The 27,545-nt window shown below is 43.2% G+C and overlaps 1 protein-coding gene across 14 annotated transcripts in view; it reads right to left on the reverse strand.

Annotated features, from left to right (window-relative positions):
- Positions 1-27,545, reverse strand: part of OBSCN (obscurin, cytoskeletal calmodulin and titin-interacting RhoGEF) — a 170,363-nt gene that overhangs the window by 117,289 nt on the left and 25,529 nt on the right. For 13 of the 14 annotated variants that reach the window (XM_010712264.4, XM_085226867.1, XM_085226859.1 and 10 more), the window contains exons 8-23: positions 26,394-26,666; positions 23,545-23,820; positions 22,396-22,671; positions 21,443-21,718; positions 16,971-17,246; positions 15,392-15,667; positions 13,510-13,785; positions 12,487-12,762; positions 10,977-11,252; positions 8,939-9,214; positions 7,886-8,161; positions 6,633-6,899; positions 5,881-6,150; positions 5,410-5,673; positions 1,131-1,397; positions 699-811 (exon numbers count right to left, since the gene is read on the reverse strand). In XM_010712264.4, coding sequence (XP_010710566.2) covers positions 699-811; positions 1,131-1,397; positions 5,410-5,673; positions 5,881-6,150; positions 6,633-6,899; positions 7,886-8,161; positions 8,939-9,214; positions 10,977-11,252; positions 12,487-12,762; positions 13,510-13,785; positions 15,392-15,667; positions 16,971-17,246; positions 21,443-21,718; positions 22,396-22,671; positions 23,545-23,820; positions 26,394-26,666 — 4,214 coding nt within the window. The remainder of the gene's footprint in view (positions 1-698; positions 812-1,130; positions 1,398-5,409; positions 5,674-5,880; positions 6,151-6,632; positions 6,900-7,885; positions 8,162-8,938; positions 9,215-10,976; positions 11,253-12,486; positions 12,763-13,509; positions 13,786-15,391; positions 15,668-16,970; positions 17,247-21,442; positions 21,719-22,395; positions 22,672-23,544; positions 23,821-26,393; positions 26,667-27,545) is intronic. The other variant, XM_085226863.1, reaches the window with a different exon arrangement.

The following is a 27,545-nucleotide window of genomic DNA, read 5'->3' on the forward strand; positions in this document are numbered from 1 at the left end:
AAATGCCAAGTCAGACCTCCATCAGTCCTTCCATATCTGCACTGAGCAAAAGGAGACTTCAGCTCCGTGCTTAATACACCTGCCTCCCTAGACTTAATGGAACTGTGCTTACTGGAACATGTGCTGAAACTTAAGCACAGTGCAATGTTTTCAACATGTGGGGAGGGCTGTAGAACACACAGAAATTCTGGCTGACCTGTAACAACTTAAAGCACTGCAGAGGATTGGCAACAAGCCCATTTGGACATTATCTTGAAGAAATGACATTATACCCACGTAAGGGAAGAATCAGCTGAGCCCCAGGAAAGCACACAGAGTGCCTGAGCAAATTGTCAGACTGTCAAGTGCAAAGAAAACTGAGGTTTTACCTTAAAACTCAGTTCACAACGAGGCTACAAATTCTGGGTGACAATTTCTATGTGAGAGCTGAAGCTGTACTCCTACCAACAACATTTTGTGCAGCAAGACTTCAGGAGTTCACAATAAGCTCGAGACAAATTTCAATCTCAAGCTGATAAATGAACTCAGGATATAACAACAGAGAGTGCTGATTTGGGCAAGTAAAAGAGTATAAAGGAAAGAGAGCTATTCCAAAGCTATAAAGCAAAAGCTCAGACTCGCATCCCTTGCAAGTGAAATTAAAGGCTCTCATTCATTTCCAGAGAAGCCAGAAATTAAAATATCATTGCGTGCCATACCTTGAACCACTTGACATCCACATTGGGCCTGGACAGCTCACACTCGAATGTGACCTTGTCCTTCTGAGTGACACTAATATCTGCCAATGGCTTGCTGATTTTCACAGGCAATTCTGAGAAGGAAAAAAAAAAAAGGATGCGCATTTAGTTGGGAATGAGGTCTGTAGGAGCATCTGGCATGAGGAATAATAAAAGGCAGGGCCTACTTTCCATGCTTAATATAACTTGTAATTAACAACAAAAACCTACTGTTCTGAGCACGTTATCATTACTTGTGCTAGGGACAATGATGTTACAGCAACCCTCTTAATACTTGAGGGATATTCTGGTGGCTCAGTGCATAACGTTCTCTGCAGCTGCAAAGAAAGCTCGTTGTGCTCTTAAAGTACTCTGGAACAGGAGCAGATAACCAAATCCCAAACCAAGCAGTACCTATCACAGTGAGCCTCCCCGATGAATTAATGCCCTCTGCTTTAAAGGAGACGAGTCCTGCATCTTCAAGAGTCACAGAAGAAAGTGTCAGTGAATGTTTCTTCCCCTGGACGCCCATCGTGATATTTGGTGCAGGCTTCAGCCTCACGCCATCCTTCTGCCAAGTCCCTTCCACATCCTCATGGGACACCTCCACAGAAAAGGTGACAGTTCCCTTCTCAGAGACTTCGAGGGGCTGCAGACCTTTCACCAGCTTGATCTGCCTCACTGAAAAACAGCAGGGAGAGGTTGGAGATCTCACAGCAAGAGCTGAGAAATAGAATCATAGAATGAAACGTAGAAAGGTTTGGGTTGGAAGGGATCTTTAAGATCATCTAATTCCAACCCTCCTGCTGAAGGCAGGAACACCTCCCTCTAGACCAGGTTGCTCAAAGCCCCATCAGCTTGGCCTTGAATGCTTGAATAGCATCAGGACTTCCAAAAGAAGTCACTTCCCTGTCCCTCCCTCAAATACAGTATCTGCAAATTAAACAACCACCTTTACAAAAAAGAAAACTTGTTCATAATCAGATCATGTGTGCTCTTCTTAAACGGATCCTTCCAGATGGAAAAAAACAGTCACAGGCAAAAGTTTCAAGCGGTCTCCTAGATATTATCCCACTTTGTATTGCACACAAGACCGAAAAAAAACTACTTTTGCAAAGTTCTTCTTCTCATAAGGCAACAAACATTTGGGGAATAGTACAACTAGCTAAAGTTTAACTTCGTATCAAGAGATTTGAAATTTAATTCTCATGTTCTTGGTATAATTTCTGCTATAATTATTTGGCCTAATTACGCTTTTCCCTGATGAAAGCCTAGAAGTGTATCACAAGAAGGACCAATTTACCTATGGCTTTTTTATTTGTCTTACTCAAACATCTCCTCCTGACCATAACTGACAATAAAATATTCAGTCAGACTACAGGTTTGAGCAGCTCAGTTGTTGCTAGGATCTCCTGCAGTCTTAAGCTTGGAACACACACTTGTCTTTTGATTAAGTGCCTTTTACAGTGGAGTAAAGCAATAGGTTTTCACATAGCTATTCCTCATTTACTTTGCTCTGAAAGCATTCTCAAACCATGCAATATCAGTCCAAGGAGAAGGGAGAGAGACAGGAGTGATGCTCACTGCCAGCATTTAAAGAACATCTGCTGACCTCAATACGAGCTCTAGTATAGCCAAAGAAAACAATATATTCAAATATTTGCTTAAGTGACAAGAAATATGGAGCACAACTTTAGTCTTCTGCTGTTAAACTCTCGCTTCTACCATAAACCAGGAGAAGAGCTCAGTGCTGTTTTAGATGGAGGATTTGGAATTAAAATAACTACAGCTGAATGAGGCTTTACCTTTCCTGTGCATCCCATAACTACGGCTTGTATGATCACAGTAATTCCTTACTACAATTAACTAAATTCCAGTTTGGATCATGCTTCACCTTGGATCACCTAAAGCTTCAGCCACTTAATGAAGCTATCTCAGTTCATCTACAGAGAAGCTATTTTCTATAGCAACAATAAGCTGTGATTGCAACTAGATATCTGGAGAGCACGAGCCCTGTAGTTATCTTGTACCAACATCCTCTCCTTCCATCAGAACAGGAAGTTTTTAATCCAGATTCATGCAAGCTTGCATGACACACCTCGTGCAAAACTGTGAAAACACTGTTGGCAGCTATCAGGACAGCCAATTGCTTCCTGTACAGACACTGTTCTACCAGTTTTGCTTTTTTGCTTGGCTATAACAACAGCCAGAGTCTAAAAACTCACACAGCTGAAGCAACCATGCCGATACATGGCAGTCACTGGAGGTGCTCAAGAGTCATGGGGATGTGGCACCGAGAGACATGGTTAGCAGGCACGGTGGGGTGGGCTGGGGTTGGACCTGGGGATCTCAGTGATCTTTTCCAACCTGAATGATTTGATGATGTTGCTGGAAGGAAACTGACACAATCAGAGTTGGAAAAAAATGCCTCGGGGTGCAACTTGTAAGAGAGAATGAAGCAGCAAACTGCCCAACGCTGAGCTGCATTCTTCCAACAGGTGGTTTCAATGAACTGCTGCTCAGATTTTATGTGGAGCCATTCGTCTAATCTCACTGAAACAGTAAGCCTGAACCTAAATATAAATCAGGATCGTAGTCACCTGTGGTCCCTTAAATATTCAGAAAGACATTCTAGAGGGTAATTAAGTGTCTCTACAAATTAAAGCAGTCTCTGAAGGTCTTGGTATTTTCAATCTCTATTGGCCACAGAAGGATCTGAAGTGATGCACACGGCCCATAGATTAGCAATGACAATTAGCTGGAGGTTAATATCTGTGGGTAGTTTTGTTTGTTTGCTTGCTTGTTTTGTTTCCTACAACCATCCAGTTTGGAGAAAAGATGAGCAACTGCCAAGAGAAGTGATAACTGCACATTTTGGGACTCAGAAGCAGAGTTTTGTGACAGCTGTCAGCCCAGAATATGTTGGTGATGAAGCTGTCCTAACAGTGCATGCCAGTAATTTGACAAACCCTGCTCTGTATGAGACAGTTTGTCATCAATTTTTGATATTTTTGATCCCCAGTTTGCTCTTAGGCAAACAAACAAACAAAAAACCAACCCAGTCCTCATCTCACCCTTTCCAGCTGCTGCCTCACAGAAAGGGCAAAATAAAAAATTCTTTTGTACCAGCAGAAAGACTTGCAGTGGAGTAACTTAAGTAAGAACAGGAGATTGAAGGTTGGGAAAGACACCCAGGCTTTAGCTATGGGGCGTGCACGCAGAATCACAAAACAAAGGCCAAAGTCAGAGAAATTAGAGCTTCATGAGAATTAATGGGGTTGTTGTCAGCAATTTCCTCATGCCCAACCTATTTGCAAATGTAAAACTTTCCAGTGAAAAAGGAAAGCTACATATAGGTGGGGAGAATTGTTGGTGAAATTATTTGTGATGTTTTCCCCTAACAATATGCCCAAAATCCTGAAGCAAGAGTTAAACTTAAGCACTCACTCTATATAAGTAATCCCATGGAAGGGAACTGCAAAGCTAATCCACAGATAAACAGTTTAGAAATGAATTGCAGAGGCTTGTTTATTTTGCAGAAGTCTGAGCTTTAACCTGCTCTAACATCTATGCACTGCTGAGATTCTAGTACAAAAATCTGAAGCAATGCAACAAATCAACCTGTCCATCTTGTACGAAAGAACACACTCACACCACCAGAACACAAAATTCTATGGCTGAAAATACCTACAAAAATCACCCAGCCCTTCTCCATTGCTCCAGGACATGCTCAGCTCTTTATGTCCCAGACAGATATTTCACCAACCTTTTCTGAAACCCGTGGTGGAGGCTTCAAAGCCCCTCCAAATGACTTATTCAATCATCCAACCATTAAAAAGCTTTTTTGTTGTATGACTTGTATCTTTCTCATTGCAATTGAAGTCCATTATTTCTGCATGGAGAATAGATTGTTTGCTTCCACTTTCTAAGAGCCTTTTATGTACTATAAGCCTGCTATCAAGTCTTTCAGTACCTATTATTTATGACCTACACAGCAGCAATTTGTGGCAGGGGCTTTGTAGACAAAATTAGGTAGACCTTAAGTGCTTAAATTCTGTCCTTGTCTATTCTGTAGCAATCATGGCAAAAGGATGCAGAAACAGGACAGAAGTACAGGGCTACACCTGAGGCACCATTAGCTTACTTGAAAGGAAAGCATCCATGGATAGATTTGCTGTTGTGTTTTTAGTTTGATTTTTTAACTCTGACTGAATATAAAGAGATTCTCTGAAAGATGTGCTTTGTAGAGACGAATGGATGGGTAAAGCAGGGAATAGGTTGCTAATAGCTATACAAATGAAAAAAGCAGACTGTACCAGAGTGAGAAATACCAGAATCATAGAATGGCCCGAATTGGAAAAGACCACAACGTTCATCTAGTTTCAACCCCCTGCTGCGTGCAGGGTCACCAACCAGCAGACCAGGCTGCCCAGAGCCACATCCAGCCTGGCCTTGGATGCCTCCAGGGATGGGGCAGAAGAAAGAGAAGAATCTGCTGAAAGCTTATGGTCAATGAGAAGCCTTCTCTTCCACCTTACCTCAGGAATTTATCTGATGGCCAAGCCCACAGCTGTGACCCCATGTCCCCATGGCAAGTAGGGGTGGCAGTGGCCATTGTGATAATGGAGAAGACCCGAATCCAAGTTCAAACCGAATCCAGTGTATTTACAGATCTTGCAATCATTCAACTTACTTTCCACATTGATCTTGGCTTGGGTCTTGTCATCAGGACTCTCACAGCAGTAAAAGCCCCTGTCTGCAAAGGAGATGTCCTTAACTATCAAGATATGCTTTGTTCCCTCAGCTTTGATCTCTATTTTTTCACTGGGCTTCAATACAATGCTGTTCCTCATCCACTTGACTTCTCCAGGCTTGGTCAGCTCTACCTCCAGGGTCACTGTGTCTCTCTCTTCAACAGTTTTAGGCTCCAGTTTCTTCTTGAAGGAGATTGAGGCCTCTGGTAAATGAGAAGAAATAATAGCAACAATGTAGAGAATCCACAAAACAGTTTTTTTTAGAAAGAATTTAAATGGTGGCTCCAGTCCCAGTGCACTCTGGGGAAACAAAATTCCATACCATTACCATAATCAGAGGAAAGACTACATAAAACCCACAAACCACAGTACCAGTGACAACCTGTCAACAGGGCATTACTGCCCCTTACCTCGGACTCTGAGGTTGGCTGTGCTTTCTACGCCCTCAGCATTGGCAGAGATTTCAGCTGCATCTTCCAGTGTCAGATCAGTGATGGTGAGGCTGTGGTTGGTGTCCTTCTGTGAGATCACATATTTCTTGCTGGCTTCAATCTTGACACCATTCCTGAACCAGGTGACCACAGCATCACTGGGAGAAACAGTGCACTTGAACACAGCCTCTTTTCCTTCTTCAGAAGCCACGTTGTTGAGACTCGTCACAAATTTCACCACTCTGGGAGCTGATGGAGAAGAAGAAACCACTTAGGAGCACATCTTTGAGATGAGGTATGAGTGCCTTCAAAGACCCAACAGGGTCAATGATTTTATTGGAAGCATCAAATTTTATAACTCGCAGTAAGTGACCACCATAACGCACCATCACATCTCCTGTCTGTAGGCTGTATCTATAAAGATGCAAAAAAAAAAAAAAAAAGAGGAAAAGAAGGGGAAAAAAAAAATCCCATCTTACATTTGGGATGCTTAATTCCAGCCTCGATGTGGCATGAAGGTTGATTTGCCCACCTACATGAGCTCAACAGCTGTGCGTTTCACAAATAGATGTTCCACAGCTATTTAGAGAGGAAGTGAAGCTTTGTGCTTGGTTGTTAACACAGGGAGCAGCATAAACACATGAATAAACTCAGCTCTGCAGGGTTGTAATGGCTGATGAGGGAAGCCAAGAATCCTTCCACACTGTCACCCTTCATTTCCAGAGACATACCTTTGGGGGTGATGGTAATGCTGCTCTTGTCATCTCTGGACTCACAGAAGTACTCTCCCTCATCCTCAGCCCTGATCCCTGTTATTGTCAGGGTTCTTCTGACCCCTTCCTCGTGAATCTGGAAACGTTTGCTGGGTTTGATCTCAACTGCATTCCTGCGCCACACCACCTTGCCTTTGGCATGGCTCACTTCACAGCTCAAAGTGACACTGCCTCCAATCTCAGCCTTAACGGCTTCGAGCTTCTTGGTGAACTTCACTGGGATTTCTAAGATGGAGAGGAAAGAAAAGAACTATGAGAAAGAAGGAGTTAAGAAACGTGTTCTACAAAACCTATTAGAGCCAAATTTAAAAGAAAAGAAAAAAAAACCACAAGAAAATCAAAACAAACAAAAAATCCGCAAACAGACAGACTTGGGGATCGGAGTAGGCTGAAATTAACCCAAAATATGGAAATTTGGAGAGATTTTACTGACATGGAATTATATTACCTTTATCATTCTGCAACACAAGAACAGTGCCTTAAAGAGGCTTGAAGTTTACCTTCCTATGTTTCTAATCTTCTACCTGATGAGATGCATGGTGGTTTTTTGTTGCTATTGTCGGTTGTTGGGACTGTCTCTTCTTGCTGTTTTGTTGTGTGGGTTTTTTTGTGTTTTTTTTTTATAACATCAGAGTCTAATTTGCCTGAACACAATTAAAAATCTGTACAGACGCTAGAACCCCAGCAGCCACATTTGTACCTCATGTAACTGCAGACACAGCCAATGGGATGTGACACATTCAACCTGCTGGATGGATCGTGACCTGCTAGCAACCACTCCCATGCAGTCACAGCTGAATGGAGCTGGTGGGGTGCAACCCAGCTGCAGATTTCTCCAGCGTAGGTGTCTGAAGGGACATAAATCCCATTCTACATCTTTCTCATCAGATTTTTCATGCCTAGCAGAGTCAGGAAGAGCTGAGGCTCTGCCTGTGCCCTACCAACTGCTTTAGGAGGGAAGCAAACACTAGGAAAAGAGCTCATCATAGTTCTTGAGCTCTCAAGCAGCCAGCAGAGGACAAACTTGGATCTCTGGAGGCAAGAAGGACTTTTCTGGTCTATGTTGGGGATGCCACAGCAGTTGCAACAGCAATTAAAGTATAAAGGTTGGAACAGCTTTTAAGAGAGATCAATCTTCTTCACTTCATCCTCCCATAAGAAAAGAGCAGCTGCTAGGAAGGAACACAATTTGCAGGCTGCTATCTGCTCACCTTTCACTTCTACTTTGAATTCCTGCTTGTCATTCTTTGTCTGGCAAGCATACACGGCAGTGTCTGTGCTCTCTGCCAGGTTCACTGTCAGAGTCCTGGATGCCCCATCACTCTTGATCTCATACTTCTTGCTCGCCTTGATTTCTCTTCCATCTTTGTACCACTTCACTACAGCTGTTTCAGGTGTTACTGAAGTAGTCAGAGTGATGCTTTCATGTTCTTGTACAACGAGAGGTTCCTTCTGGACAAATTCCTTTCCAAATTTAGCCTCTGGTTCTGGGAAAGATATTGAAATAGGAAAACTAATAATAACTTCTCAAATCCTCAAAGACAGCAGTTTTCAGTTTCCATGACTCACAAATGCACACCAGCTCCATAATCTGTTACAACGTAAGAATATGGCTAATACAATCTTTTGCTGAGTAGAAAGAAAGAAAATGATCCATCAGGAAACCCAGAGCTTCTGCTTAGAAGAGAAGCAAAGGAATGGGAATTAAAGTGTGCATTTTATTTGCTACCTGGGAAAATGTGTTTCTTAAAAGTAAAGTTACCTGTGTAATTCTTCTGCCATTTCCAGAATTCTATAACTAATTGAGAAGTATTAATATGCTGAGTATGGCTTATTTTCTATTCATTTTACTCCCTTTCTCTTGGCCTCTCCATCTCGTACAGTGCTTTGCCACGGAACTGGGCAGTTCTGGAACACACAGCAGCAAAGGGAATTGTCCTAATCACCTTCCTCCCTATCTCTCTCTCTGCTCTTCAGAACTTCCCATGCCTACTTTCAGCTCCTGGTCACTGAAACAGATCAGGTGATGAGGTGACTAAAGATGAACAAAATCTGTCTAGCATTTTCTTAGCCAAAAAACATTCCACGACCAGATTTTCACTTTGCTACCACTACCTTAAAAAGGAGAATCTAATGTGTGGTGCAGTTCATTGATGTTGTTCCAGGGGGAATCGTGGCTGCACCATGCCCACAGGGTAGAAGATAGCCAGTCTTCCTCTAAGCCACATGGATTGCTGCTTAGTGCTCACAGAGTGGATGCTCACCAGTTGCTTCCAACTTGAAGGTCAGCTTCTGGCCAGCAGCCTCACAGACGTATTCTCCAGCATCTTTCTTCTCCACCTGCTCCACAACCAGACGCCGGGTTTTGCCCACAGTTTCCATTTTAAATTTTCTAGAGGAGGCAAGCAGTCTTCCATCCTTGTACCATTTTACTTCGGTTGTATCCTGTGCTACTTCACAGCTGAGGGCAGCACTTCCTGCCAGGACAGCACTCACCTCCTTCTGCACCTCCTCCTGGTTTATAAACGCAGCTTTTGGCTCTGAGTGCAGAACAGAAAGAAAGTATTGATTGAGGGACTGAAATGAAGCCATCTTACTGGTTTGTAGTCCAGGTTGGAAAACTTTTAGGTTACCAATCGTGCCCATACTGATTGCCTTCACTATATCAACTCTTCTGTTTAAGCAAACTGTAATGCCAAATCTAGGCAAGAAAGAGCCTAGGAACTGAAAAGGAACCAAGAGGAGCCTTCACACCAGTCCCATGGTTGCAAACATATTTAACCCAAATGTTCCCAAAGAACATCTTTCCTCCAGGCAACCAAAAGCCCCTGAGTTCCTTCTACTAAAGACCCACAGTGAAACATCAAAGACACATAAACGTGTGGTAGCAAAGCCATTGGCTTCCTGGTTCACTTTTCATGCCCCAGAACAGTACTCCTGGCTTCTTGAACACACTCCTCATGGCCTCTTTCATTGCCACAGCTGTGACTGTGAAAGGCACAAAGGAAATATGCTCTCCCTAGAGCACTCAGGTAGCCCAGCATAGTGGCTGGCAAAGTACACAAGTATGTTTGCAACTTCATGGTTCCTTTTGACATCACAAGCTTAAAATAGGTTGGGAACCTAGCAGCTAGGAGCCTTTCCTGACCAAAGGCCATTAAGCACCCAGCAAAATGTTAGGGCATCTTGAAGGCTGAGATCTCAAGTATGTTATATCACAAACTGAAAAAGAAACATTTGCAACCTATCACAGTGAGTGCCAATGCCAGAATGGCAAATGACAAAACACGTTCCAGCCACAAAGCTTTCAGAAATGAGGTTGAAAGTGTGACATGAAAGAATTTTTCAATGGCTCTCTCACAATGGAAATCTTATAACAAAAAAATGCATGAGAAAAAATACTTAGGTGTTTTCCTGAAAAGATTCTTCTAAGGAATGTTTTCTTGTGATAAGTAGATGCTTTACAGTAGAACAGAGAAGAAACCAAGCAAGCAAAATGTGAAACAGAAAAATGCTCCTCTGTTACTTATTTGCCTATTTACTGCCATTTGGAGCTATTTTCATTTTAACACTGCTCTTCTGCTGGTTATCAGCAGAAATTTTAGCTCAGCTGCTTTCTGCTGGTCCAGCACTGCATTCAGAAATGCTTCACAGCAGGAGCACTCTGGGCATACGTCTCTCCACTGCCCACCTTTAAACGCAGCTGAAAATGTTTCTGTTCCTCATCCTGATGGCTCCTAACTTACTCTTCTATTTTTTTGCCTCACCAACCCAGTCCTTTGTTCCTGTGCGTGATTTGCAGATATTTTACTTTGGGTTCCAGGAATGCTCAGCTCTATCAGGTCTCTTACTGTGAGTGGCAGACTCATCATTCCAGATGCAACCTCCAACATAAAGGCACAGTAAGCAGGCAGTGTGCTGCTAGGAGGAGCTCCTGCTGCTCCTCCCATGACAGGCTGCACACAGAACTGCACTCCAGCCTCACCACACAAGACATACTTGTCTTGGTTGAGTGTTTCAATGAACAAGAATCACTATTTGGGATCTCAGGCACAGGAGGGATTTGAATAATATCTTGAATATTGCTTCCATTGTAGGTATATCAGCAATTATTATTCTACAGATTGAAACAGGCCTTTGTGACACACTAAAACCAAATACTTCACTTGCTACAAATCCAGGCGATCAAGTGCAGGGAAGAAAAAGCTCAGCACAGACAATTGCAACTGGATCACTGTATAACAGCAACTACAGTTTTTGCTTTATTATTCTCTGCTGTAATACAGACAATACTTGTCTCACCTGTGACATGAATCCTGAAGGTCAGTTTCTGGCCAGCAGCCTCACAGCTGTACTCCCCTGCATCTTTCTTCTCCACCTGGCTCACCACCAGCCGACGCAATTTGCCCTCTGACTCCACCCTGAACTTCTTGCTCGAGGTGATCAGTTTCCCCTCCTTGTACCACTTCACCTCAGTCTTGTCCTGGGCCACCTCGCAGCTCAGCGTGGCATTTTCTGTTGCTGCAGCCTTCACCTCCTTCTGCACCTTCTCCTTGTTTGTAAATACAACTTCTGGTTCTGAGAGGAGAAAAAGATTCATGTCCAAGGTATGAATTTGCCCATTGCCCTTCTGGCTTACAGGAACAATGGAAAGCCATCTCTTTGACCTGGCAGAACACACCTAAATCTGCTGAAAAAAGATGGAAACTGTGCCATGGAAGGTGATTTGCTTGGTTTTCATTTGCTTGTCTGTCTGCTGTAGTTCTGTTTCCTAAACAGAAGCTTTTAATAATCTTTTTGTGATAAAGCAACTATCTCTGTGCAGCAAGCTAGGATATCACCTGGGTGGTTCTTAAAGCCACTGTACTGCAGTCAAAGGAAGAAATAATTTTGGTTGAAGCTGAGTGCAAATTGACGAATTCCTAGTGTCAGGAAATGCACCATGCTGCATCAGAGACCCATATCATTCATTTCTTTTGTTCCCAACAGCTGCCTCTGCTATCAGCACTGGGTCATTCTGTTCACTGCAAAGAGTGACAGACCCAGGACTTCATGTTCAGGACTTTATGTTCAGGACTTTGTCACTATTTCCCATCCCACCCTGAGAAAAGCTTAGCTTATCTCACATTATTGCATCCAAATGGTGAAATACCCTCATCCTCCAGGAGGCACATTCGTCAGGTCACTTGCAAGAGAATTAGGAGGCAGAGGGTAGGTCAGAAAACAAAATTGTTTTTGCTACTCTGGAGCAACAGGGCAATGAATCTTGGATGACTCTCCACACCACTTTCTTCCCCTTGCTGCCAACTACTTGATGCCTTAGAAATATTAATCTACACGAAACCTTCCAGTTATATCTTCCCCACAGGATGATGAGCCATTCCAAGATGAATAAAAAGCGATCAGACATTGGGCTGATACCCAAATGCTCACCACGTTGCCCCTCTTCTAAAACACTTGGAGAATCAGCTGCATTGCAGAGTTGTCCAGTTGTACAAGTGTGTGGGGATAGAGAGGTACAGTTAGAACCTTCCTGTGTATGGATCTGTTCCCACAGCAAAGGGAAACTGTGGAAGTTTTTAAAGGATGGAGCTGCCTGTCCTAAGGACTTTCTAAAGCTTTTTAGAGGAGATATAAAGGGAAATATATTCAAACTCTTTTCATCATTTCTCCATCAGACCTAATCAATACCAGTCATGGTTTCCAAAAATATGACACCTAATAGGAAATATACAAGAATAATTGTTTTTCTAAATATTCTAGAAATTATTCTAGAAATAGAAAGAAAAGGGCGAAGAGTGTTCTCTCTCACCTGTGACATGAATCTTGAAGGTCAGTTTCTGGCCAGCAGCCTCACAGCTGTACTCCCCTGCATCTTTCTTCTCCACCTGGCTCACCACCAGCCGACGCAATTTGCCCTCTGACTCCACCCTGAACTTCTTGCTCGAGGTGATCGGTTTCCCCTCCTTGTACCACTTCACCTCAGTCTTGTCCTGGGCCACCTCGCAGCTCAGCGTGGCATTTTCTGTTGCTGCAGCCTTTACCTCCTTCTGCACCTTCTCCTTGTTTGTAAATACAACTTCTGGCTCTGAGAAGAGAGAGATACATTAGTTGGGCCACTTGGAAGAAGAGCAGGATTTTGGGAAGGAGTCAGAAAAATGAATCAGTTCTCTGATGTCCCAGTAGAATGATGTGGAGAGAAGTTGTGCAACGTGTGGATGCCCCATCCCTGGAAACGTTCAAGTCCAGGCTAGATGGGTCTTAGAGCAACCTGGTGTAGTGGAATGTATTCTTGTCAGCGACAGGGAATGGAATTGGATGATCTTTAAGGTCCCTTCCAACAAAAGCCATTCTGTGATGCTTCTTGTATGACTCTCCATGTCTCTTTCCTCCCCTAGCTGCAATTTACTTCATGTCTTAGAAACATTAACTTATGCAAAACATTCCTGTAGTATTCTCACAAGCTGAAATGAGACCTTCCAAACAAAGAAATAGGGCACGCGCACCCTAGTGCTTGACACAAAGCCCCTGTTCTGAAACTTCCTGAGAATCAGTTGCATTGCAGAGTTGTACCAGTGGTACCAGCATGTGAGAATGGAGAAGTGCAATCAGAACTTTCCTTTCTATGGCCTCATTCCCACAGCAAAGGGAAATTCCTGTAGATTTTAAAGGATGGAGATGCCTCAAGACTGCATTTGGAATAATTTGTTCAATTTCCTCATCAGAAATAAGCCACCCCGAAGATCGGCATAACAGGAAAAACTTACAGACTAACAGTCATTTTCTAAAATAGTCCAGACATAGGAAAGAAAGGCTGAACAGTGTTCTCTCTCACCTGTGACATGAATACTGAAGGTCAGTTTCTGGCCAGCAGCCTCACAGCTGTACTCCCCTGCATCTTTCTTCTCCACCTGGCTCACCACCAGCCGACGCAATTTGCCCTCTGACTCCACCCTGAACTTCTTGCTCGAGGTGATCAGTTTCCCCTCCTTGTACCACTTCACCTCAGTCTTGTTCTGGGCCACCTCGCAGCTCAGCGTGGCATTTTCTGTTGCTGCAGCCTTCACCTCCTTCTGCACCTTCTCCTTGTTGATAAAAGCATCCTCTGCTTCTGGAATTGAAGGCAAATGGGCAAATTTAAAACACGAATCTTTTCTACACAGCCTTCCCCAAATGCCCACGTTAGTCTTTGGGCTGTACTGTTGAGGACAAAGCTGCCCTCACTCACATTTCCTGCCAGTGCTATCAACTGAATGCCAACGTCTGAACTACATCAATTGCCAGCAAAGAACTTCCTCCCTGACATCCCCAAACAGCTTAGATAGCCCTAAAATTGTTTTCATTTCTACTAGTATCATGTTCCAAAATCTTCAGAAAAATACCCATTTCCCCAGTGTCCAGCAGCACACCAGCATACATAGTCATTGAAAAGTTTGTTTCATGTAAGGGGACAGGCATTAAATTGTCCAAACAAGCTGACAGCTATAAGTTGTTTTCCCAGCAAAAGCCAAGCTAGGCTTGAGAAGCAGTCTTCGCAATAATTAACATTGTGTATTTATTATCTTTATTTCCTCAGTGCTCCAGGGATGTGTCAACCCAGGGCTGTGTGTCTGTAATGTACTGAAACTAGTTAGCCCCATGGTACTGTACTTGTTCAGCACTGCACCAGCTCAGAACCAAAAACAAACTAATATATGAACTCCTCAGTTTGCTTTAAGTTTATCAGGACACAGGTGAGGGTCAAGGTTAAATCCTGTTTGTGATTAAGTCATAGTGAGGAAATCTATTTTTCTCTCCTACTTATTTCTGAAAACAGTTCTAATATCTCATTAATTTTCAGAGGCCATAATAAAATGGTTTCCCCTATGGAATCATAGAACGGTTTGGGTTAGAAGGAAGCTTTAAAGATCATCCAGTCCAACCTCTTGCTATATCAGGGACATCATTACTAGATGAGGCTGCCCAGGATCCCCATCCAGCCTGGCCTTGGATGCTCCTGGTGATGAGTCACCCACAACCTTCTCTGAACAATCTGTTCCAGTATATCACCACCCCCATCATAAAGAACTTTTCTTATGTCCAAACTGAATCTACCCTCTTCACTCTTGAAACCCATTGCCCCTTGTTCTGTTGTTATAGACCCTGGTAAAAAGTCTTCTTCCATCTTTCATATGAGACTCTCCTAATATATTGAAAGTTTGTCTTCCTGTCTTTCTGGAAAGAAAGGCACCAGCTTTAAGCCTTTTTATTGCCTTCAGACCTGCTATAGAGGAGCAAACAAAAGAAAATACGTGGATACCATTTATAGGTATAGGTTTCTTTAATTTAATAGAAACCACTAATGCCTTCTTCCAGCATTGAGACCAAATGCTGTCTCTGAGATTACTTAGGAAGAAGTACTTGCAAGGGAGTGCTTGTGCTCTGAAGATATTTTTAATATTCTTTAATTTCCCCTGTAATTATTGAATTCTCATTTTGCTATCACTGCATTTCCCTGAGATCCAATTATCTCCAGCGTGTCCTAAGCTCAGGCTGCCAAACTCCTCTGCATTCACAGCTTCAGAAGGCAAACAGATTGTGAAAAGTACACGAGTTCAACAGTAGAATGTAAGTTCTGTCTACATCACTGACTGCTGGGGTTGAATGTGTCAAGCCATTTAACTTTCCCCTCCTTTTTTTTTTGAGGGGTTCAATACAGATGAAGCGATTTCACTCACCTGTGACATGAATCCTGAAGGTCAGTTTCTGGCCAGCAGCCTCACAGCTGTACTCCCCTGCATCTTTCTTCTCCACCTGGCTCACCACCAGCCGACGCAATTTGCCCTCTGACTCCACCCTGAACTTCTTGCTCGAGGTGATCGGTTTCCCCTCCTTGTACCACTTCACCTCAGTCTTGTCCTGGGCCACCTCGCAGCTCAGCGTGGCATTTTCTGTTGCTGCAGCCTTCACCTCCTTCTGCACCTTCTCCTTGTTGATAAAAGCATCCTCTGCTTCTGCAGATTGGGAGAACATTTAGAATGCACAGGTATATTCACACTGTCCAGTGTGTTCAAAACCAAATGCAAAATGCTGCATATAACAACTTCAGGTACATTTGTCAATTTAGAATGGTCTCGTTTGTACTAAAGGTGATCCAGATTAAATACGTTCTGTCTATTAATTACCAATAACCCAACACTTCATTCATTGTCTGCTATATCCACATATTCTTCATATCTTTAAATATTCTTCATAATCATACCTTTAGATATTCTTCATACCTTCAATGTTTTCTAATAATTAAGGTTTCTGAGCAAATATTTTCCTTATTTAAGCCCAGAGCTGTTTCTAAAAGAGCTCCTTGCAACCTCCCCCAATAAGTGGTTGGGAATCTGGATACACTAACACACCAGAGAAGGATGCATTACGTGAATCTATTGAGATCCTCCTTAACTCCATTTCTATGTGTTCTTGGAGCTGTGCATAACTTGTTCCTAAAAAATCTGTTTTTAGAAGGGGGTGATTTTTTATGATTACACCGATTAAAAATTGGAAGCAAAAGAAAATACCGAATATAAGCATGTGTGATATGCAGGTCTCAGGAATGACTCTCTAGAAAAAAAAGTAATTTAAATATTGCTTATTCAAAACTGAAATGCTATTTACACAGAACAATGTACTCATGCAGTACTTATATGACCCCTGATTAGGTATTTGTTTCTGTCCTTGTCGACAGGAGTACTTCTTTTACTGCATACCTACAAACCAATCTCAATTCTTTACCAAATCCCCAATAGTGTAAATAAGGTTTAATTACTGAAACTCAGAGGCCGCTGCTGATTCTCAGTAGTAATGAATATGACATCATGACAAAAGCTAATTGCACTTAAATTCAGCCACCTGAGAGTTAGGGTTGATCTCAGCTCCCAGACTAAGGCATTCAAGCTTCAGTTTCCCAATGAGAATGAGGGATTTGAAGCTCAGCTGTACTCAGTGGGGACCTTCAGTGGAAGGCAGTGGGTAATTCGCCTCACCCTACAGCAGACACCTGATGGTGGCAGCTCACTCCTCAGGCTGTATTGACCACAACTGACCATACTTCAGTTGCCCACATACAGGCATCTTGGGCAATTTGACATGCCCCATGCATCCAAAATATCTTTGTCAGGCTGGGAAACATACAAGGCACTCTCAGGAGAGCCTTCCCTTTCAAACACAGCAGCTGAATGCCAGCAGGGATCTGTAGAGAATTTCAGGTAAAACTGGAAACCAAGTGGGACTCGTGGGCCATTCTGTGATGAGAAACAACTCTCTCACCTGTGACATGAATCTTGAAGGTCAGTTTCTGGCCAGCAGCCTCACAGCTGTACTCCCCTGCATCTTTCTTCTCCACCTGGCTCACCACCAGCCGACGCAATTTGCCCTCTGACTCCACCCTGAACTTCTTGCTCGAGGTGATCGGTTTCCCCTCCTTGTACCACTTCACCTCAGTCTTGTCCTGGGCCACCTCGCAGCTCAGCGTGGCATTTTCTGTTGCTGCAGCCTTCACCTCCTTCTGCACCTTCTCCTTGTTGATAAAAGCATCCTCTGCTTCTGCAGATTGGAAAACAGATAAAAACCCTAAACAAACGGGCTTCCATTTTTACCCCATGGTTTGCCCTACAAAAAGCTGTAGAAGTGCAGAGTGTTTCTGATGCACTTACATGATGGACTTCTTAGTGCCAGCTACTAACAACAGCCCAATTTAGAATAAGCTTCCTATGCCTGTTTGGGTCCCAGAAAAGATCCCAGGGTCTTGAACTTGCTACAGATGCACAGGCTCCAAGGATGAATGCAGGACTAGCAGGTATGGGGGGACTGACACTGCCCTTTATTTACAGTGCAGACATGAAAGACCATTCATCCAGATCATTCATGCAACCATATTCAGGCGTACCCAGCTCAGGTGACCAGGAAGGCTCCTGCACCCCAGCAGTCATGGCAAACCCCTCCATGACCTTTCCTATCGCCTTCCTCCCCACTGTAACCCTGTGAAACCTCCTGCTACCATCCTTTTCCCTTCCTTCATGACTTTCTCCTCTGCAAGCTGTCTGATCTCTGAGTGGCAGCAGTTGCCTGGCAGGGTAAGTTCAGGTCAAGCTCCTGTGCTGCTGACCGTCGCAGTACATGCAATGCCAGGATTCACACCACGGCTCTGCCACCAGCACTGCAGTCCAATGAAGGCGAGGAAGCAGGGCAGCAAGCCAATGCAAGAATGCAGTTTATATGCTCTACATTTGAGCTCCCTTGGTTGTACTGACTGTAGAAGTACCATTGTCTCCACTCGTCTTCAACAGCCCCGGTTTTGATTGATGATTTTGAGGGGAGGTGCCGGTTGGATGTTAAGAAAAATTTCTTCTTAAAAATAGGGGTGATGCAGTGCCACAGCTGCCCAGGGAAGTGGTAGGGTCACCATCCCTGGAAGTGTTCAAGAACTATGGAGATGTGGCACTGAGAGATGTGGCCAGTGGGCACTGTGGGATGGGTTGAGGCTGGATGCAGGGATCTTAGTGGCCTTTTCAAACCTGAATGATTCTATGAAGATCAGAAGGCTTGCTTGTTAACAAGACAACATACGTGGCCTATACCAAGCAAATGATGCAAAACTTCTCACAAATGCATTCCAGTCAACTTGTAGATCAAGCAACACTTTGGTAAGAGTTCAAGGACACACCACAGTCTGCATTAAAAACTGGATGAAAAAAACATAAGCGTTTCAGCTTCTATCCAAAACTTGGATGATAAATATGGAGGATGCATTAACCAAACAAGTTCCACTTACTTGTGTGAGTGCTAAGTTTAATATTACTTGCTAAAAATTAACAAGTGTCCTGGGTTCGGGCTGGGAGAAAGCTCAAGGGAATGTACCAAACATATGGCATCATGCTTGGCAATAAAAGCTGGGGGGGAGAAGGGGGAAGGGAGAGATGTCCAGAGCAATCTTGTTTGCCCAAGAAACCATTATGCATTATGAGAATTGTTTTTCTCAAAGTGGCTGCACATCTGCCCACTGATGGGAACTGGCAGATCAATTCCTTGGTTTGCTTTGCTTGCATTCACAGCTTTTGCTTTAGCTGCAACTACCTTTTCCTCAGCTCATGAGTTCTCACACTTCTATCCTTTCAGTTCCCTCCCCTATCCAACCTGGGGACAGTGAGCAGAGAATTTGTGGTGCTGAGCTGCTGCTGGGTTCAACCACAGCAGCACAGAAGGAGTTACTCATCCTCTGCATTCTTGCCCTTCAACACTAAGCATTTTTATAGCAATGGGAAAATGTGACTGTATCTTTCAATGAGCTTACAAAATGACTTATACTAGCCAGAAATCTGCCTCAGAAACACATCTTCAAGCTAAGCAAGTAATCACTGTAGATGACACTTCCAATTTCTACCATCATTTGCAAGTAAAGTTCCACTAAAATCAAGGTGATGGAGCTTCAGCCCACTTCAAATAAGGATTTCAGTGTACACCACAAATATTGAGATAATGAGATGGCAGAATCAGCCCTTTTTACTATATTTTTTTCTATAGGTCTCCAAGGTGTGCAGCACTTTTTCTTTATGATAAGCAAGAAGGCCCTATCTGCATCCTATAATGCTCAACACTGAGCACCTAACCTTCAAGATGTCCTTAAAATGGGATGGCTCTGTGCTACCAGCGGAACCCTGGGGTACAGAAACCCTAAAATGCTTTCTGAGTGCAATGGTAAGAGGATAAATTAAGACTCAGAAAGCCATTGCACTTTGGGATAAGCTTGTAAGATGAGGATTTCTGCAGCGAAAGAGCCAACCACTCAGAGTACTCATAATCCCTCCTGACTTTCACACCAGATCATTTTGCAGTGAGTGCTGGACCTGCACGTCACGTTACAGTGGTACACATGAGAAATACAGCAACGGTAGCTAGGCAAGCACTCTCCACTTATGGCAGAGGGGGAGGTATTACATTACCCTGTGCAGCCATGAGGTCATCCAGTCTGAAAGAGAACAGAAAACCTTTCGTTTCTGAGGCAAACAGCTAAGAATAGCCCTCAGCTAGCAAAACTCAAGTGTAAAAGCATACATTTCTGTGTTTTCTCTCTACACCTCTGCAGTAATACGTGGGCTGGCTTTGGCCACTGAGGATTAACTTGGTTGATTCCAGCTGTTGCCATGGTCTTTCCATCATTGTTCATGCTTCGTTTTCTCTGACAGATTCCTCTCAAACCTACCCTTCCTGTAATCCAGCTGTCAATTTCCTGAGCCAAAAGCATGAGCTACACAACTCATGAAAAAGATCCAAAGGCCCCAAATCACATCCACGTGGTGTGTGAACAGTAAGAGCTGATAGTTTAGAGTCTACACCAGAGGCAGAAGGAAATCTGTCTACTACAGGAGCAGAGGCATGTTGCACACCAGAGACAGAAGGAGCAGAATGCCTCAAGACAGAGAGCAGCAAAGACTGCAACCTTTACAAGGGAACAGAACGCAAGTTATGCCCTGCAAACACTCCAGGTCTCCAGTCTGTGTGTGAGCAGAAAGTCAGTAGACTCCCAGTACAGTTGCTCCTCCACATAGCTAATAAAATGCCAAACCCTGACCACCAGGATTAAGCTCCAGTGTGTTCAATGCCGTAAGAAAGGAGAAAATAGATTCCCTGTCCTGATCAGCTCAGCATATGAGACAAGAACTGTAAAGATAATAGAAAATAAGTTGACTTATGAGCAAAGCCAGTAGAGTGTAACAATGAATAAAACAAAAGAAAAAACGGTGTCATCGGCCAGTTCAGAAATGGTCACTCAGAAAGAATCTGATGTGCCCATGACTATCTGGAGCATAAGTTAAAATTTACTGGATTTTGTGCAAAATATACTGACACCAAAGCAATCTCTACTGCAGTTGGAGTGATAGATCTGCCTCTGTGCTAAACTCTCAGGCTAATGAGAAAAGTGCAAATAGAAAAAATAAATGGATTAATGACTGGTCATTACGTCTACAGAACATGGAATGAATAGTCATCAACTTTGGATTCAACAAGCCATAGGCAAAGTGCAGTGCATCTGGCCAAAAGTTCTTAGACATGCTACCACCTACAACCAAACCTTCTCAGTGCAGCCACAGTAGAGATCTGTAAATACTACTGTTGAAGTATTGATTGGTAGAGCAGTGTTGCATACATCACAGTTGGACACCCACAGACAGATGTTGAAAGCAGTCGTAGGGGAAGAGCTGGATGAAATGTTGTTAAAAATAAATCATAATTTTAGCTGCACACATCTGTAAGCATTTCTTTTTCATCCTTCTGAAAACAGTTTCATGGCAGAGTTCAAAGGACATGTTCACATACAAATTTCCATGGCCAGACTGTGGAATAATCAAAGAAATTTTCTGTTCTGGGAGATATGACATTGTGCAGAGAAAAGATTAATGAAAAGGAGAAAATACGAAGATTTTCATGCAGGAGTAGCAAAAAGAAGAGAAGGAATACCACCCTGGAACAGGTTTTACAGAGCAGTGCCTGCTAGCAAAAACTCTAGAATCAACATCAGAGCATCAGGAGAATTACAGGCAGTTGAGTGGCTGATATCAGGATACCTACATGTAACAAGTGTACTTCTTGTGCCCTAGAAAACCTTACTGAAATGTTAGCTTAGACAAACATCAAAAGGCATCTCAAAAGTATTTTTACTCTCTGGACAGATAAAAAAGGAGGAAAGAAAATACAGACACAAAGAAAAGGAAATGAAATGTCAACCAAAATGTGTTTCCTACCAGTAACATGAATCCTGAAGGTCAGTTTCTGGCCAGCAGCCTCACAGCTGTACTCCCCTGCATCTTTCTTCTCCACCTGGCTCACCACCAGCCGACGCAATTTGCCCTCTGACTCCACCCTGAACTTCTTGCTCGAGGTGATCGGTTTCCCCTCCTTGTACCACTTCACCTCAGTCTTGTCCTGGGCCACCTCGCAGCTCAGCGTGGCATTTTCTGTTGCTGCAGCCTTCACCTCCTTCTGCACCTTCTCCTTGTTGATAAAAGCATCCTCTGCTTCTGCAGATTGGGAGAAGCAATTTACAGTGCACAAGTATGTTCATACATTCTATAGTTTTCATTCTAAATACAAACTCCTGCTTACAAGAACTTTTTGTCATTTTTCTGTCATTTTAGAATGGCCCCATCATAGTGAGGAGACGGCCCAGATGGGACACGGCCCTGTGTACAACCTGAGGACAACGTATCAGCTGCTTCTGAGCAAAATATTCTGGTGCCTGAGAAGCTCAGGTTCTTTCCATCTCTATGGATGCACATGATACCTGTCATTTTGTTCCATGATGTCATGCACAAGTAGGTATCTAACCTCATCTGCTGCTGGTACTCAGACATAAGCTTCATCCACTCTAGATGTTTGCTTGAGAATGATTCCAGCCCTGTTTTACTACAGATAAGGCAGCTAGCCCTACTTTAATCCCTCTAAATCACAACAGTTTATATTTTTGTTTACTTCGCTACTTTTTCATAAAAAAAAAAAAGGACTGTTAAGTGGGATTCAGCACACAGACTAAGATCTAGCTATAAGCATCTCTGTGACAGAGCACACAAACTGGTTGCCTGATCTCTCATTGCTCAGTGAAGATCTACCCAGTCCCTGTAGCCTAGAGAGAGATTTATTTTGCTTTGCACTTTCTGAGACTCGTGGACCGTTCTGTGATGAGAAACATCTCTCTCACCTGTGACATGAATCTTGAAGGTCAGTTTCTGGCCAGCAGCCTCACAGCTGTACTCCCCTGCATCTTTCTTCTCCACCTGGCTCACCACCAGCCGACGCAATTTGCCCTCTGACTCCACCCTGAACTTCTTGCTCGAGGTGATCAGTTTCCCCTCCTTGTACCACTTCACCTCAGTCTTGTCCTGGGCCACCTCGCAGCTCAGCGTGGCATTTTCTGTTGCTGCAGCCTTCACCTCCTTCTGCACCTTCTCCTTGTTTGTAAACACGTCTTCTTTCTCTGCAGGGGGATCACAATAGTCACACAGAGATTTTTGCTGTAGTCTGCTGCAGAGCTTACTCCAGCTCCCCATTTCACTCTACTTGCCCTTCACAGGGAGTATCACGATGCCTCATTAAGACTTAAGAAAGTGCTCATCAAAGCACTTTCCTCTCTCTATTTTGCCTTGGGAAATGAAAGGTGTATGGGACAAAGCTAAACATTTCATAGTCTGAACACAGATTTGGACATGAGATTTTGAGTACCTGCGTGCACTGCCTGAACCCTCTTCCCTCATCTCTTTTTTTCTTCTGATGTCTCTCTATAGTTCCACTAAACCAGAAGGGAACAGCCCTCTGGAACAGGTTGCCCAAGGAGGCTGTGGATGCCCCATCCCTGCAAGCATTCAAGGCCAGGCTGGATGTGGCTCTGGGCAGCCTGGTCTGCTGGTTGGTGACCCTGCACATAGCAGGGGGTTGAAACTGAATGAGCATTGTGCTCCTTTTCAACCCAGGCCATTCAGTGATTCTATGAGTCTATGATTATTTGCATTTTCCACCTATTTGTGTCATTCAAATTTCGTAACCAGACCTCTTCAAACACCTCCCCTTTTCTCTCTCCTTGCAGGCTTGGTGTCTTCTTGCACTGTAACCCTGCACACAGCAGCTGACTGTGAGAGGTGCAGAAGTTACCCTCCTTGCCTATCATTTGTTGCATTTATTCACTGCTGGATGTAAAAGCACAAGCAAAACAGTGTTGCTATGACACTTGACAGCAAAGCAAGTCCTACAGCCAAAACGTTTTGCACCAGAGAGGCTGTAAATTGATCCTTCAAATTCAAGACACACAAAATGAAGCATTCCTTTATCCCTGGGATTCCAAGCATTTTCTCACCTCTGACTTTGACTTGGAATGTTGCTTTGTCATCCTTTGTTTCACAGCTGTAGCTCCCTTGGTCTTTCAGGGTCACGTTTTTGACGATGAGCTTGCGGTGTGTCCCCTGGGAGATGATGGTTGTCCTCTGGTCCTGCTTTACCTCTGTTTGATCCTTCTTCCAGACGACAGCTCCGCTTGCAGCTGACACCTCACACACCAGCTCCAGGTCTTCAGAAGGACTGACTGATATTTCTGGAGTCGTTTTGGGCTTGTTGACAAAATTAACGGCTTCATCTGAAGAGAAAAAGAGAAAGTGGTTTACATCCTGACTCAGGCTTATTCAGCACAGAGTTAAGATACAGTTAGAACTGATTGTAATTTCTCTGCTCATCACACTTGGGTGATCAAGTTTCATCTCTGGAGGTACTCGCATACAAACGTGTGCATGATTCTGCTGCAATTTAACCTTGACAGTGTTAAAGCTGCTCTTACACAGCAAGTCCTCCAGCTGAGATACTGCAGTTACCTGCACTGGGATACTCATTGCTCAAGTTCCAGGTCATCCAGAGAGAACGGCCTCCAGTTTGGCAGCTGGCTGTTGATTAATGCTTTATACACTGATACATATGAATAAAGTAATCTTCCATACACGTACACACTTATACACACAGTTGAACTTGTTAATCCAGGTGGGTACACTCCAACTGGGCTATTCTATGACTCTCTATTAACACGTTAAGCCTCCAAATGTGACTGTTTCCATAAGTAAAATTGCTGCAGAATAACAGTCAGTATATTTTGCCAAACACATGGAACTGGAAAATCTTTGCAATTCTGTTTTCATCCTTCTCAAGCAGTGCTTAGCCTCAGTGCTGGTGGACATCCTATTAAAATGCACCCACGTATTCCAGTATGTCATGAGATTGCTGGTTTTGCACCAAGGCATTAATGACAGACCTGTGTAAGTATAGAGTAAGTTCTATGCAGATGCTTCCTTTTTTCTTTTTTTTTTAAATCAATTCTGTATTCTGCTCGTTTTTCTGAAGCTAAAATGAAGGCAGCTAAGTAACGTGTTTGCAATACGTGAACAAACCTATTCAACACCCTGTCTCCAAGCTAACAAGCAGCATTTGATGAGCACATCAGTATTTCATGCCCTTCGTTCCATCCAGACAGAACCTGCCTGAGGAGCAAACTGATGACTGTCAGCTACAGGCAGTCCTAGCTTAGTATTGCATTTCTTTTAGCAACAACTGTTGCTTTCAGTCACTGAAAATACCAAGGCCAATTGCTATGCCAGGCACATTTATGGCAGTGAACAAATATTTCGTTAAAAATTGTAATAGTTTGGAGACATCTATTCTTTTAAAACTAGATGACCAAAGAGGAACAGTCCCTCTAGAGTCAGGCTGTTGAGAACTAATAGCATAAATCAATACCATACAGATAGTCTGAGGGGCAGCAAAGTAATCTGTCTTGTGACCATTTGGTGCTCCTAATTAGCCCTGCTTGATGGCTTTTCTGTCTGAGCCACGTGATGTTTTGTGATAGGAGTTACAGCTATGGCTCCCTTAATCCTATACACATGGTCACCGAAGCAGGAGGCATCCAATCTGAGGGAATCATGCAGGCTTCTTCTGTATTTGATGCTCAAAGACAGCACCAGAACTTTTTAAATCTTATCTCTCATCCAATAATGTTCTTCAAAGAGTGCAAGTTGTCTTTTGGGGATATCTTTTGCTCTGCGTCAACCAGTTCAACTAGAGTCTTCGTGGCTTGTTTTAGATCAGTTTTTCAACAGATAAATCCAGAGTCTTCGAATTACACTCAAAGTGAAATTGCAAAATGTAAGATTCTCAACCAAACAGAACTGGAGGTGGGATGCAGAGTGAATACCTGAGCCAACACCACCTGCAAGCAATCCTTCAATATCTTAGGAAACCCTAGTGACCCCAAATCCAGTGCTGTGCTTGCTTTATCAGGTCTGCTGAGTTTTTAGTTAGTTAGATGGTGAGCATCATGGTGGTGATGGCAGGGCAGCTGGACTAGAGGATCATTATCTCTGATCAGAGTAACATGGCTGTGCTGTTAAAGGTCACAAGCATTGCACTGCAGTACATGCATACACAACGAGAGGCTTTCAGTAGAGTTTCAGTTTGTGACTGAGGACTGGGTTATAGAAAATAGACTCAAGGTATAAGCCAGAAAATAGAGCTTCCCACCAGGCTCTGTGAATGTATTCAGCTGAATTTCACAGATATTGAATTTCACTGAAAATTTCTTGTGTTATTTTACCCTCCAGCTCCACCCTGAACAGGAACATGTCAGCAACAAGCATTACTCCTGCAGGCTTGACCTGACAGTGCTTTACATGTACTTTATGCTGATGGGCACATGCCATGAGCTAATGGCTGTGCTTACAGCACCTCAGGGAGACACCTCAGAGATCAGAACGTCCTTTGGGTGCAGTAGGAGACACTGAACTCTCCAAACATGGAGTTTAATTTGTCAAAAGAGGAGACAAGATTCCCATGCTAAGAATTTAGGACATCTATCATAGGTTCAAAGATAATACAAGTGCTGAGGCAATTCATGAACTAGAAGAATGAAGCCCAGATGTGAGGGGTCAAGTTGTGACTCCAGCCCCAGCTGGAGTGAGAGCTGACCTGAATTCATCACAACATGGTTATGTTATTTGCTCATACTGTGGATTTGCATAGGGACCACAGTAAGGTCAGAACAGCTTAAATAGTACTGTGCAATCTTTGTCCTAAACACTGGAAAGCCACAGGGCTAGACAAGTAAAATGAACCAAGTCTTAAGTGCTTAACACGGATCCTGATCCCACGTCTGCCTCACAAACTTACCTGAGACTTTCAAATCAAAAATCAGAGTGTCATCTCCAATTTTGCAGATGTATGTTCCCTCATCTTCTTTCGTCACAGCCGAAGCCACGAGCTTATGCAGTTTCCCTTTATCTTCCATTGTGAATTTCTTACTGGCTGTGATTTCTTTGCCATTTTTGTACCACTTAACCATGACATTGGCTTCTGAGGTCTCAGAAACAAATTCAGCTTGTTTTCCAGCAACAGCCCTGATAACTCCTCCAGTTTTCTCTTTGTTTATGAAGTTTGCCAGTGCTGAAACAAAATATGGATAACGCAGTGATGGTAAATAATTGCAGGGACATTGGTGAACATGAGGTATTCATATATCATAAGACCAAGTGTACACGTTCATTCTTGGTTCTAATTGCTCGATTCCAGTTCAGAAGCCAACAAATTGGCAGCTTTTATAAACCATGTACCAAATTATCTTATCTCTTATCTTAACAGGCAAAGGACATACACCACACAGGGGACTGTGCCAAAAGAGGAAGTCCTAGGCTTCAAGAAAATATTTGAAATAGGAAAACCGAGGAAAGAATTGGAATAAGCAAACTGGAAGAAAAGCAATGGAGGATGTTCAATTACTGCACTGTAACCTCCTGGCAAACAAATCAAGATGGAGATATCACTTAGGACTGAAAAGAAAAACAGAATTCCTTTCTGGAAATTAACTGGAGCACGGAAGTTAGATGATGAAACTGGCCCCTATTAACACATAGCAGAATAATTGACTGCAAATATTCAAAACCTCACCACTATCTTTGCCAAAAGCTTAAGCTTAAGGCCACAGCCCCGTTTTACTTTAGGCAATGGAGTTTGTTTTCCAACTTCTTGTTAACATATCATTTTAAAACAGTGCACACAACTGAGTTGGTCTGTTCAGAGTGTAAAGTCAAAGCTGCTAAAATCAAAGTCTGAATTATGCATGCATTTGTTCTGCAATTCCAAGAACATGCATGTATAATACAAATTCAAAACATTTTACAGAACGCCTGTGTTTTAGGAGCTCAAAAGCTAGCTGATGGACACTGAGGTGCCCAAGATCCTGTAAATACATTTAACTCCATCCTATAACGCAGTCAAATTTAATTCATTTTTCAGAAACTGTCTCTTATAATCGTAGTCCCCTCA

Source organism: Meleagris gallopavo, chromosome 6 (assembly GCF_905368555.1).
Source record: "Meleagris gallopavo chromosome 6, MGAL_WU_HG_1.1, whole genome shotgun sequence".
In the NCBI taxonomy this organism is placed as follows: domain Eukaryota; kingdom Metazoa; phylum Chordata; class Aves; order Galliformes; family Phasianidae; genus Meleagris; species Meleagris gallopavo.